The following is a 12,725-nucleotide window of genomic DNA, read 5'->3' as shown; positions in this document are numbered from 1 at the left end:
GGTCATTTCCAAGGCAGTCAATTAGCTTAGCTGAAATTGATATCCAGCTGTATTTTTTGCAGACTGGACACTGGCAGACAGTAAAAGTTAAAAATGTAACATCTCCTTTTATACTTTTGAAACTCCAGAACACAATGTTGCATTAATGTTGCTCAAGCAATTGACAGAACCAATGAAGAAAAATCCCACACCTTTGTGCAAACTCTTTAAATCTGGTTCTGAGGGTTATAGTGACTTGGTTTCATCTACTAATGGGGCACAAGTTATCTTTAGTTTACGGTATCTAGGGCTCCGATTGCTTTTAGCTTGAAACTCTCTTCCGAAACTCTTCCACTTCTCTATATATCTTTCCTCCTCCTCCTCCCCCTCTCCTCTTCCGCACCCCCCTCCTCCAAACCTACTAGGGGACATGGGTAGGTTTGTGAACTGGGTGGTGCACATCTGTGTAGCCGGAACGTGGAGGCTGACAGTTGCTGTCCACTCCCAGACTGTGTACCTGAGCGCAGTGGCCACTTTGCTCTTCCGCCCAGCCCACTTCTGCCTGCAGTGTTGCTGCTGTCACGCCAGCCCGTGATTTGATAGGCTTGTCGGGTTGCCATGGTGTTGACTTCTTGCCTCTGAGGAGCTGCCCAATGACTGGAGGTCTGGGATTAAAGCGGGAAGAGGCAGCGGCCACAGCGAATTTCAGCGGCAGCTGCAGCTGCTAGAAACAAGAAGCGAGAGGACGAGGTCTTTAGACTGCGTTCCCCACCCGCAGCCGGGGCGGCCAGTGAGGGGGGCAAGAAGAAGAGGGGTGGGAGGAGGTTGAAACGGTGACCACTGGAAGCCAGAAGATACAAGGGAGGGGTCTGAGACCCTCTCAGGAATAACTCATAAGCAATCCGCACGCGCAGAGATGGAAAATCTTTCAGAATTCGTTGTTATTCACACAAGACATTACCTGGGCGGGTGGTGGGACTGGGAGTAAACGCTTGTTAAAAGGGATTTAAGTGGGTGATACACCTTCCCCCACACCCCACCCTTTATTTGGGCAGCGAGGTAGCCTGACAAAGAGGCGCTCTGCGGAGAACTTCAAATCATGGAAACTAACTTACTCCAAGGAAAGAAAGTGCCATGAGACCAAAACCAAGTACAGGAAAATAGTTGCCTGGGCCGGCGGCCGGCGGGGGCGGCCCGGGGAGGGGGGAGCCAGAGGGTTCCCGTGCAATGCACAGCCCCAGACGGAAACCGTAAACTAGGAAATGAAAGGGAAAGAAACCGCTTCTGTTATAAATTAGTAGGTAGGTAAAGGTTACGCAAAGAAGAAAAGAGAAAGTAAAGCTGTTAAAAGAATAGAATAAAACCCCCGGGAGTTCAACTCAAAATCCGCGCGCCCCCTTACACACACACACACACACACACACACACACACACACACACACCACACACACTTCCCAATCCAAGGGGAGGAGGAGGAGGAGAAAAAGTGCATTCTGGTGTGATGAGAACTCTCTGGAATGTCTGGAGGAGAGGATAGGAGTGCGAGGGTAAGAAGACCCGGGTGCTAAATAATTGGCAGGAGGGAGAAATGGGGGAGGGGCGGGGTAGGAAAGAAAGATTCCGCGATTCACCGAAGAGACTTCGAGATTCAGAAGGAGGAGATTCCAATAGGAGGAAAGGAAGTACAGAAGTTGAGACCTGTAGCGTAAAGGAGGAAGCAACCCGAGTCAGTAAGAGAAAAGGAGGAAAAAGGTGTGTGCTGCTGAGGGAGGGCGTGGGAAGGCCACCACAGTCTACTGGAAGAAGCGACTGCTAGGACAGAGGGCAAAAAGGGCAGAGAATTGGAGCGACTTAGGCGGTCGACCAGAGAGAGCACCGCGGGGCAGCACCGGCGAGTGGGAAGCCAGGTGCCGCGCAGCCCGCTCCCCGGCTCGGGGCGACGCGGGGACTTTTCTGGCAAGAAGAGGAGCTGCTCTTCCAGCCTGCCCGAGTCGCGATTCACCGCGAGTCCCAAACACACGCCTCACTAACTACTTTACAGCCACTTTCATTGATTTTCTTTAACAAATAAACGTAATAGCCGTTACAGCAACACTTCCTTTTGCTGCAGCTAAAATGCCATAAGCTCTGATTGCTGCATTTCTCTGGATAGCAGTCTTCATATCTCCAAATAAATTGGTTTCCTTCACTTAAAAGACCAAATGTGTGATCACGTTCAGGTTGGGGGAGTCTCGTCTTCGCCCCCCTCTATGATTTGAGAATCACCTTTTAGAATAAGTAGAAGACAGGTCCGGATACAAGTTTGCAAACCTGGAAGGGCTCAATGACATTTGCATATTAATTTTTGCTAATAAATATCAATTTGGAAGGAAAACACCCGCGAGAAAATTGACTCCTTTGAAATTGCAGGGAAATTAACGCGAGTCCGACAGCCACACCTAAACTACTCCCCCAGAGTTATCTTTAAAAAATATTTCCTCTAAAAATAAAGTATTGTCAAATATACTTCAATTAAAAAAATAAAGTATTTCTTTTAAAGTACCCGTCCCTTTAGAGAGGTTTGTGCTGGAGGTTCTAACATACATGTCAAAGGGTTGTTGAATTATTCATTATTGTAATTACTATCATCATTGTCATTATCCCTTTCCATGTGGAAATAATTTTATTATCGTAATTTGATATCTGAAGAATTTCCTGTTAGTCGTTTGATAATCATTTTTTTCTGCTGAAAAGAAAAGTTTTGTTTATAAATGAGATAGAGAAAATGTTTTAAATGCTTTGATGTTTGCTATAGATTTCCGTTTATCTAATCGATCGGAATGCCAATAAAATCGATTAAAGGTTTAGTGTTTTACAAACAACCATTTTGTGCTTTTTGATTTTATGTTCAGAATGATTTTAATAAAGCTAATGCTTTCCTTTAACATTCTCCCTTTAAAAAATCCAAACCTTTATCGTTTTTCCTTTTATTATTAGAAATTGCCAGTTAAAGTTCTTCTAATAGGAAAATAAAAAAAAAATAAGCAATGGCTGCAATGGTTTAAATTTCATTTCTTGTTGCTCAAGGTATTTAAATAAAGCCCTTTAAAATCTTGGTGAATTATATGCGATCATTCAGTGATTGCGGAATATTAAATTAAACTTAGATAAATCCGCATTGAAGGAGGCAGCACCCAATCCTGAATTTATTTCCCATTTTCTCTAACAGCATCACTGCGCTCTTCTCTTTGCAATGACAATGTGCCAAATCTGGGCATTTTGAAAACATTTTCCATATGCTTTAACAGGGGACTGATAGACAAAGAAGAAAAGGAGATGATCTTTTTGCTCTGAGGTATTTTCTTTAACCTTTTTCTCTTAGACTTTCACTGATAATCATTTTAAAGCAAAAGTTTGAAATCATTTAATTCTTCTTTTTTCTTTCACCTTTTTTTTTTCCCTGTCTTGTAATTTATTCCTGAAATGAAGTTTTGGTTACAATATAATGTAAAGCTATCATTTCTGTACCTTGGCAAACAACGTTTGTTTCAAAATCTTTGATTTAGTTTCTGCTAGCTACCTTCTGTAATTGAAGATGGATTTAATTATACATTTTGTAACTTAGATCATATGGGCTGTTTGTTTGCTGCAGGATTTAATGGTGCTTTTGTGTCTAATATTTAGGGATGTTACATACAGAGGTGGTGGCTTTTCTTCAACTATAAAGATCTGCACTTTTGTCTTGGAAATGTGGATATTAGGATGAACATGGTGTCCTGTTTTCAAATAATTCTATTCAGTGACCAGTGTTAAGTATATTGTCTATAGAGCGTTGCCTTGACTAGATATAGATGTTTTATGTTTTAAAAGATCACAAATTAATCTACAATTCAGTGAAATCTCAGTTTTCTTTCTTTTCCCACTTACCTATTTTTTCCCATCTGCATCATTGTCTCTTAGAGATTTTCCCCAGAAGAAACATAAAATTTTTGTTGGATATGTTTGCTGGAAATATCTCCATGTGTTTCGAGAAGGGTGTGCTTGTGATCCTTGGTTTGGGTGATGTTAAGTGTGAATACATGTGCTGAGGGGGTTGGGGTTGCGTAGAGGTAAGTGATAAAGAGTCCTTATTAATTTGCATAAGAGCTGTAGAAGTGCTAGTAAAGTTAGTGAAGTGCTATTGTTTCGGGAGAGTCCCATCTGATTTTGTTTATAAACACTGGGCTGGTTGCCTAGAGGGAAAGGAGGTCACAGCACTGTCTGAGCCCTGACCCCAGAAAAGCCATAGGGTGTCTGACTTTTCTCTCTCTCCCTTCCCCCATTCCTTCTCCACTCCCTTAATTCTTCTTCGATCAGACCCTCTATAACTCCTCCCTTTTCCCCATTCCAAACCTTACCTGTGCCTAACTTTACATAATAATGACTGCCCCCCCCCCCACAACACACGTTGAACCAGGTCAGTACCACCAAGGGGGGGGTGGTAAAACAGATTTACTGCCAATAAAAACCAAAGAGGGACTTTAGTTAGAAAGCGAGAAACGTACAGAAATACAGAAGTACAGATAGAGACCGGGATCAAGATGGGGGCATCTTTAAGGCAAAAAAAAAAAAAAAAAAAGACCACAAAGGAGATAAGAACCAGGTTGGGGGAGGGGAAAGAATCAGTGAACCACAGATTTAACTGCCCACAAATGCTGCACACACATACACACTTAAAATGTCTTTCCTTTTTGAATTTCATTTCATCTAGCTCATGCTCACCATCAAAGAGAGTGTCCATTCTGGGTGTTATGTCATATTTTAACCTTCCAATCCCCCCCTCCCCGCTTCGTGAGTTCTCAAGAAAAAGATACTTTTTTCATGGTAATGAAATTTGGCACTCTTCCACACTATTTCTTGAATTACTTCACTGTAAATATAATGTATTTGTGACACCATCCCGAATAAACCCTGCACTTTCCGATTCACTGACAACTTCACGTCTCCCCCTTTACACACACACATCCATACCTCCCCACTCACAAAACGACAGACATTGGTATCAAGTTTAAGTGCGTTTTGGAAAGGAGTTGCTGAGTTAAAAATGTTAGTTAACAGACTGCCTTTGTTAAATAGCCCCCGGGTGCAGAAGACCCAACAAAAAGAGGGGAGGAGGAGGGGGGCTGAGGATCTGAAAGTGTCTGTGGTGATATAAAGGGTTCCTAACGCTGAAATCTTGTAATACCTCGTTTCAAACTGAGCTCATCTATAGACCCCGGAGGCGCGGTCAAAAGACTGGGAACCTTTTCCCCTTGGGCTGGGCTTGGTCTTGAGCTGGCGGGACGTGAGGGAGAGGGAGGTGGGGTATTTGTTACTGAATTGGTGAGGGCAGGGCGGGGGAATCCGGGAACAGACAGCGGAGGGCTCCTTAAAGCGACTGTAAAGTCCAGAGTGTCCGCGGCACAGATTTGGGGAATAAAATACACCGAGGAAAAGTCTGAAAGTGGAAATTATCTTTTGTCTCAGAATTAATTACTCCTTGCTTCCAACACTCAACACCTAACCACCTGGCATTCCTTTTTGGTTCTCCCCCAATTGGGTGCTCGGCTTCAGGGTCCGAGTGCCCCGGAATGGGCTTGGCTCGGCTGGGGTAGCCCTGGAAAGTGTAGAAGAGGGTGTAGGAAAAGTTCTCCGTGCGGCAGGGAAACCTCTGCTCCTTTCACTTTGAAATAAAAAGTAGCCAAACCTTCCTTGAGGGCGGCGGCGGGTTCGCACAGAGTTTAGGGACAGCAGAATGGGGGCGGGGGGAGTGGGGTGGGACAGGGTCAAAGGTTGACGGCAAGGGGTCCTCTGAGACCCGAGAGGAGCAGCTGGGTTTCCTGGAGCGAGGGGCCGAGAAGGAAGCTGCCAAGGGCCGGGGCGCAGCCGGAGCGAGCCGGGCAGATCGCGCCCTCGCCCGGGAGCAGCCCGCGGGCTGGGCTCGGGCTCGCCCGCCTCGCCGCGCCCCTGCCCGCGGCGCCGCGCTCTGCGCCTCCGGGCCCACCCCACGCAGACCCGCAGCCGCTTCTCCCCAGCTACCCTCCTCGCGCCGGCGCGCTCCAAGGCCGAGCCTGGGAGGAAACTCTTGACTCCGTGCTAGTCCCTCTCTGCCCCATCCCCTCAGCCCATTAACCCCCGACCCTCACCCCAGCTTCTCTTCTTAGGAAAGCGGTGAAAGAGGATGAGAAAGAGATGATTAAAAAGAACACACACAGGCTGGGGGTGGGGGGGAGGCTCGCTAGCAGAGGGATTGCAAAAGTGGGCGCTCCTCTTGCAAATCCTCCTTCCTTTTGTTTTCTTACTTAGAATTCAATAACCGCCCCCCCCCCCCAACACACACAGGAGAGAGAGAGGGAGAGAGAGAGAGAGAGAGAGAGGAGAGAGATTTTCCAAGAAAAGACAGGGATGTATTTTCCAAGACAAGAGAGAGATGGGGGTGTAGAGAAGAAATAGCCACCAAATTTTTAAAATGGTTTTCCTGACTTGACGTTTGGTGTTTTGACATTAATGACATTAATGTTATTGATGATGTTTCAGGGAGAAAAAGGCAAAAGAAATAAAGGAGAACTTGAAAACGAAATGATCATCATTTCCCTATTCTTCCATGCCAGAAATAGACCCCTTTCTTCACCTGAGCCTGAAACAGACTTATTGTTCTCAGGTGTTTCCTTCATCATACACATTTACCCGTCTGAAATCGCAGGAAATGGTTTTTCCATCAGTGAGCTTGTACATGGAGCCCTCTCCCGCAAAGGGCTTGATCTTTTCTGATTTGAACCTGAAAGTCTCCCTGCCTTCATTTCCCCTCAGTCTTTTTTAAAAGTCCCCACCCCCTTCCCCAACACACACCTCAAATAGTTTTTTAAAGCTAGAATTTTTGCTCTCTGGGGTGTTTTTCTGTAAACAGCAACGCTACATAAACACCTTCTTCACTTGCAAGTTACAGAGAATTAAAATTTTACCACGGTGGTCATGTATGTTTCTTAAAGCATATGGATAAACTCAACTGAGACACAGCAATGATACAGTGGCTGTATATAGGTAAGATTGTAAACAAAGTAACTTAAAAATCTTAGAAAGCCATACACTTTGAGCAGATTTCTTCCCAAACAAGTTTAAAATAGAATGGAGTCTTTGGAGAGGTAGATGATTTTCTTTCTGTTAACGTCTAGTAGCCCTGTTTTACACTATACTGGTACATACATAGACTTCAGATTCCTAAGGTGGTGATTTGCTCCCCCCCCCCCCTTAATAAAGACCATATCTAGGTTTTATTCTCTACTCCAAGCCTTTGGACTTTCATTGTAACCTTAGCCAGCTGCTGTAGGCAACCAGCTTTTCTGATTTGGGCCTAGGTCTGCTCTTTTGAGGACTATGCTTTGATCCTCCCAGGTGTTTTGTTTGGTTTTTCATGCCATTTGCATCAGTTCTAGGATTTTCCAAATGTTCCCTGATAACACAATGTTTCAGGGCCAGAAAGATGCTTGTTTGCAGTGTCTGTTGTCCTGCGATAAACCTTTTTGTTGGTATTTGGTAGATTTGGTGCTTAAGGCCTAAGACAAGGTTTTGAAGCAGATCCTGGTGATCCAGAACTTCAAAGACCTGTCAGCTTCAAGGCAGCTGACACCTCACCTGTCCACGAAGCTGGACATTACAAGTATTTCTTGTTTTTAGATTGTTTGGTTTGTACTTTCACCTTCTCTCTAGAATTCCTATTTTTGAAATATTGCATAGATGGTGTCTACTTGTGACCTATAGTGTAGCAGTATATCAAGATGCTATCTGAGCAGCAAGAGATAGTGTGAATACACACACACACACACATATACATACACATATATATATATATATATATATATTCTATATTCAGATATTCAGTAGGGGGTATTTAAAAGTATGTCTATTCCTAGTTTTAGTTAATTATCTTTTAATGAAAGTGTCACTCATATTCACATCTGTAATATTGGGAAGAGATAATTAGATTTTCAAATGAGAATCAGCCACCTTAAATTTTGCACCAGAAAATACCAAGTATATTTCATTCTAATGAGATCTGTAGTGGGGTTTTAAAATTCATCATAACGTGCTTCAAGAAAGATAATTCAACAGACTTGCAAGATGAAAGGTTTCTTTTTCCCCTCTAAGTCTTCTTAAAGCTATTACATTGAACTTAAGCAATTCTGATAAAATATTCAAAAATATTACATAAAGGCTAGAACCATATATCCCCACTATCACCCTTGCACCCATCACTTATTCTCATTTGAAAGTTTACTTTGACTCAACTAACCACTTGCATCAACCATGCCCTGGGTCCTCTCTCCTGCCTGTGCAAGCAAAAGATCCGTGTTTAAATAGGTGTCTATAGATCCAGAGTGCAATTCTTCCTTCGAAATAGGCTGGGCCAGGCGGTGTTTGCACACTGCCAGGCACCCTTTATTTACATACATCTGCATATTTGCTCAGTCTCCGCATTTCTCCATTAAAATGCGTTCTTGTATGCAACAATAAATTAGGCAGAGGGAAAAAAAAAATCTCTTCATTCCTCTAATATTGTCCTTAAAGCTCCCTAGTAAACAAATCTTTGGTCCGATAATAATTACTTTGCTTCATTAAAATAAAAAGAAAAATTCGACTGGTTAAAGGGCATTGCTTTGGCGGTATTTATGTTTTATTTTCTCTCCCTTTTTGCTGAAGAGAAAGAGAGTGTGTGTGCGTGTGTGTGTGTGTGTGTGTGTGTGGTTGTGTGTGTGGTTGTGTGTGCGTGTGTGTGTCTAATGAAGTTTGGGAGTCGCGCGCGCAGGGGCGCGTGGGGTGCGAGCCCCGGAGATCCCCATCTCCTGCCCTCTCCGCGGTCGCAGCGTCCCGGGCTCCCGCCGCAGCGCTCCGAGCCTTGGAAGCCGCGAGGCTCCCGGGCTGCTCCGAGTCCGGGCTGCGCGTCATTTGCAGTCTGGGGAATGTTGATCACCTCACTAATTACACCTCTCTCTCCCCCCTCTCCCTCTCCCTCTCCCTCACTCTCCTCTCTCATTCCCAGAGTGCATATCGGGAATAGACACACAAAGACATGCGCACTCAACTTAATCAGCCATTTTTTTAAACAGGGCTAAAACGATAATAATTAGCAGAATAAAGACATATCGGATTTTCATTTCCTTTCCTCCTTTTCCCAACCCCTTCACAACCAAACAGCGAGACCGCGGTCGGCACATGCTTTAACTCCTCCCGGACCCCCGAGGACCGCTCCATGCCCCCCACTTTCTGCTTCAGCGTTTTTATTTTCACCCAATAAAGTTCGAGGATTATTTTTTTATTTTTTTATTTTTTTATTTTTTAATGAACCCTCTCGTTTTACTTGGATGTGATCAGCTGTAAGTAAAATAAAAGCAAAACAAAAAAGAGGCGAAGATCGAGTAGGAACTGCAGGGGAAATGGAAAGTAAGTTTTTTCTTTAACTTTTATTGAGTAGTTTGTGTTAAATTTAGGTCGAGTATCGATTATCTTTCCAGCCTGATCTTGCACAATCTTTGATATTTCGCTCCCTCTCTCTCCCTCTCCGCCTCTCTCCCTCTCTGCCCCTAGCTCGCTCGCTCTCGCTCGCTCTCGCACACATCCCCTCATCCCGACCATCTCTTCCGCTCTGCCCCCCTTTTCTATCTCTTTCCCCCTTTTTTTGGCTCAAGGATTTGCTCCGCTGAAAGAGGGAGGGGGCACAGAGGGACCTGATTTTCCACTTTCTTTGGGGGGGCTGCGTTTTGGAGGATTTAACTTTTGGATTGAAGTGGCGGATCATTCACGTTTCGTCGAGCAGTTTTCTCTCCTTTTCCCTGTCTTTTCGGGTTCTGTCTCCACCGCGAGCCTGTGGCGTTCTCGCGGCTCGGGGAAGCTGTCAGCTCCGCAGCGGCGCGGGCACTGCCAGGGGTCCCCGCTCGCCCCGCGCCCCCACACCCCGGTCGGGATGACCCCTTCTCTGCACTCATCCTCGGAAAGTTTGGACGTTGGTCGGTGGGGCTTGAAGCCCCTGTCTCCCTGTTTTACACCCCCCACCCCCGTTATTCAGCCTCTTTTTCCTTCCTCCTCTTACCTCCCCCACCCTTTCCTCTCTCAAGTTCCCCGAAGGGCGCTTAGTGCGCGGGACTGGCGGAGGACGGGGGATCTGTACGCCTTGGGCGGGGGAGGGGGGGTGTTCCAAGAGGCCGGGGCGCGAGCAGGGGCTGGGCAGCAGGTAGACACCCGCCGGCCGGAGCGGGCGGCGGGCACAGCCGAGGGCTGCTCCCGGCGGCGCGGGCGGCGCGGACTCGGGTGCTGGCGAACGGAAGGCAGGTCCGTTAGGAGGCGGGAACGCCGGGCCTTGGGGCCAGGGACCCGGGAGGCGGCTGCAGCTCTCGCCAGGCGCTTTCGCTGCCGGTTGTGCGTTAGACTAGAGGGTAGATGCCAGCGGCTTGGGGTCAAGAATCTTTCCTTTCCTTTTGGCAGAGGGCAAAGGGTGTGTGTGTGTGTGTGTGTGTGTGTGTGTAGGGGGGAGGCTGTGGCCGGCTCTGAGAACGGATTTATTCCCTGCCCCCCCTCCCCAAAGAGGTTCCATGTCTGCAAAACGAACTTCACCTTCTTCGCCTCTCTCCGCATCAAGTGCGCCTTCCGGCCGGGAGCAGCTAAGGGAAGAGGGGCTGGAATGCGTCGGGTCTCGCCTTCCTTCTACTTCTAGTTCACTCCCTCCTCCCCCTATTCTTTCGGATCTCTTCTATCAGAAAATAATAATAATAAAATTTCTCATGGAATTGTATAAAGTTTCTCTGCCGATGCCCAAGTTACTGAGGGTTTCCCATCCTGGCCCCCTTCCCCCACAGAAGACGGTGCACTGGTTTGTATTTCTTTTGTTACCTGTGATCCGGGCGGGGGGCTCCTTTCGCGGCTCGGGCTGGGGTCCGGCCCAGAGAGGAGGCTCCAGCGGGCGCCTTTGGCCGCGACTCCTCACTTCCGCGCGGTTCTGGTGAGATCTTAGCTACCGTTCGGTGAGACACCCTCCTTGTAGGTACCAAAGGTTCAGATCGCAAACACGGACCCCCCCCCCCATCCCGACCCCTACACACACATACATACACACACTCAACACGTACTCACAGACACACACACATTCTCCCTGCTCCCCCCCTACCTCCAGCCCCCACCTTGCCTTTCCCCTCCCCCTTCCAAAAAAAAAAAAAAAAAAAGCACATACACAACAACAACAACCCCCCCAAACCAAACAAAAACCCAAAGACAAGTTCACTGGCGGAAGATGGTGGATTGACACTGACTCAGACAGAGGCAGGTTCACCAGGAAATCTGGCGGTCCCGATTTCTGACAGTTGCATTTCCTCTCCTTGAGTCCTTACCCGCCCCCCCTTTTTAATAACTCTGTTCCATGTTTAATCAAGGATCATGTAGATGGCAAAAGGAGAGACAGAGAGAGAGAGGAGAGAGGAAGAGAGAGAGGAGAGAGAGAGACACGAGACAGAAGGAGGGTTTTTTTTTTTTTTTTTTTTTTTTTTTTTATTGTGTTCTCCTGGATTTTCAGTGGCTTGATCCCTATAAACGTGGAGTGGTTAAAGCTCATATGTAGTATTATATTTTTAGTTGGGTGGATGGATGGAAGAGTCAGGGAGAGGCTGCGGCTGCCGCTGCCTTTTCGGGTGTTGCTTAGATTAAGGCTGAGACTTGGCTGCGATTGGGACGCGACAGTGACACGGGCATCGATCGCTTCCATTGAGAGCAATGCAAAAACACAGCCCGGGTATGTAACACTCTCGGTGCCATCAACATTTGTTTTACTTTATATTTACTGGCAAAACTGACAGAGCAAGCTCAGACTTTCTTTCTTTCTCTCTTTCTCTCTTCTCTTTTCTAACTAAAGAATTAAAAACAATTGTATATAGAAGTTGTGGGAAATGATGGTTTAAATACAACAGAAAGGAGATATTTGAATTATTTCACTACCTCTGTGACTGTGTTTTAGAGTTTTTTTTTTTTTCTCCACAAAGGAGCATATTATAGAAAATGAAGGTTTTTCTTTTTTCCTTCCTCTTCTTAAAAAAAGAAAATCTTTAAGGGAATATTTGATAGTTTTCAGTGTTTGCGGTTTCAATCAGCAGGAAGGCACACAAAAATAAAAGATGGCTAGCCAGCTGTTTTAACCTCTTGCACCTGGCTTCAGTGTGGGGATCATAGGTTTATAGAGTTATTTTTTTTAAATGGTTTTAATATTTATGGCATAAACTGAGGAGAGAGCATCACTGTGTATTTATTCAATAGTTGGTTGCTTTTGGATTTAAAAAAGTAAACTCAATATTTAAGTGTTCTCTTTTTTATGGCAGCGAAGATAGAGCCAATGAAATATGGGTGAAATACCATAAATCTGAAAAGTGAAATGTACCTAAGGAACAAAGAAAGGTCAGGTAAACCAGCTGTGTAAGTCAAAGCAATAGCACCAACTGTGGGGTTAGGACAGGGAGAGTGGACTGTGGGTCTAGGAAGTGAAAGTTGCCACTGAAAGTTAAAAATGAAGGAAACATGGTTCAGGTCTATTGTAATCTTTCACAGTTTTTAGGAAATGAGCCCAAATCTGTTCATTAATTTTGACCTAGTTGGATTATTTTAAAAGATGCTGCACCAGCAAAGGAAAGCATAAAGGATGCTGAAAAAATCACTGTTTAATATTGCAGAATTTACTGCTTTCATTCTGACCATGAGCCTAAATTTACACAATGAAA

At 45.5% G+C, this 12,725-nt stretch overlaps 3 protein-coding genes across 9 annotated transcripts in view; 1 reads left to right on the top strand and 2 right to left on the bottom strand.

Moving 5' to 3' along the window:
* LOC309859068 (uncharacterized protein) overlaps positions 1-11,121 on the bottom strand; it is a 40,488-nt gene extending 29,367 nt beyond the window's left edge. For 3 of the 4 annotated variants that reach the window (XR_014308527.1, XR_014308529.1, XM_082719476.1), the window contains exons 1-2: positions 10,858-11,121; positions 497-703 (exon numbers count right to left, since the gene is read on the bottom strand). Coding sequence is in view for 1 of the 4 variants with exons in the window: in XM_082719476.1 (XP_082575602.1) it covers positions 497-599 (103 nt within the window). In the remaining 3 variants the exon portion in view is untranslated. The remainder of the gene's footprint in view (positions 1-496; positions 704-10,857) is intronic. The other variant, XR_014308528.1, reaches the window with a different exon arrangement.
* Positions 9,088-12,725, top strand: part of ZFHX4 (zinc finger homeobox 4) — a 177,815-nt gene continuing 174,177 nt past the window's right edge. For 3 of the 4 annotated variants that reach the window (XM_082719473.1, XM_082719474.1, XM_082719471.1), the window contains exon 1: positions 9,088-9,414. The gene's annotated coding sequence lies outside the window, so the exon portion shown is untranslated. Of the gene's footprint in view, positions 9,415-11,528; positions 11,750-12,725 lie in introns of those variants that run through there. The other variant, XM_082719472.1, reaches the window with a different exon arrangement.
* Positions 9,416-10,743, bottom strand: LOC309859067 (uncharacterized protein). Its single transcript, XM_082719475.1, has 2 exons — positions 10,582-10,743; positions 9,416-10,396 (listed from the first exon to the last, which is right to left on the bottom strand). Exons 1-2 carry the CDS (start codon positions 10,600-10,602, stop codon positions 9,953-9,955), a joined length of 465 nt encoding a protein of 154 aa, XP_082575601.1. The 5' UTR covers positions 10,603-10,743; the 3' UTR covers positions 9,416-9,952.

This window comes from Mustela nivalis (genome assembly GCF_964662115.1).
Source record: "Mustela nivalis genome assembly, chromosome: 2".
NCBI lineage: Eukaryota > Metazoa > Chordata > Mammalia > Carnivora > Mustelidae > Mustela > Mustela nivalis.
This window is presented reverse-complemented; position numbering and strand designations above follow the sequence as displayed.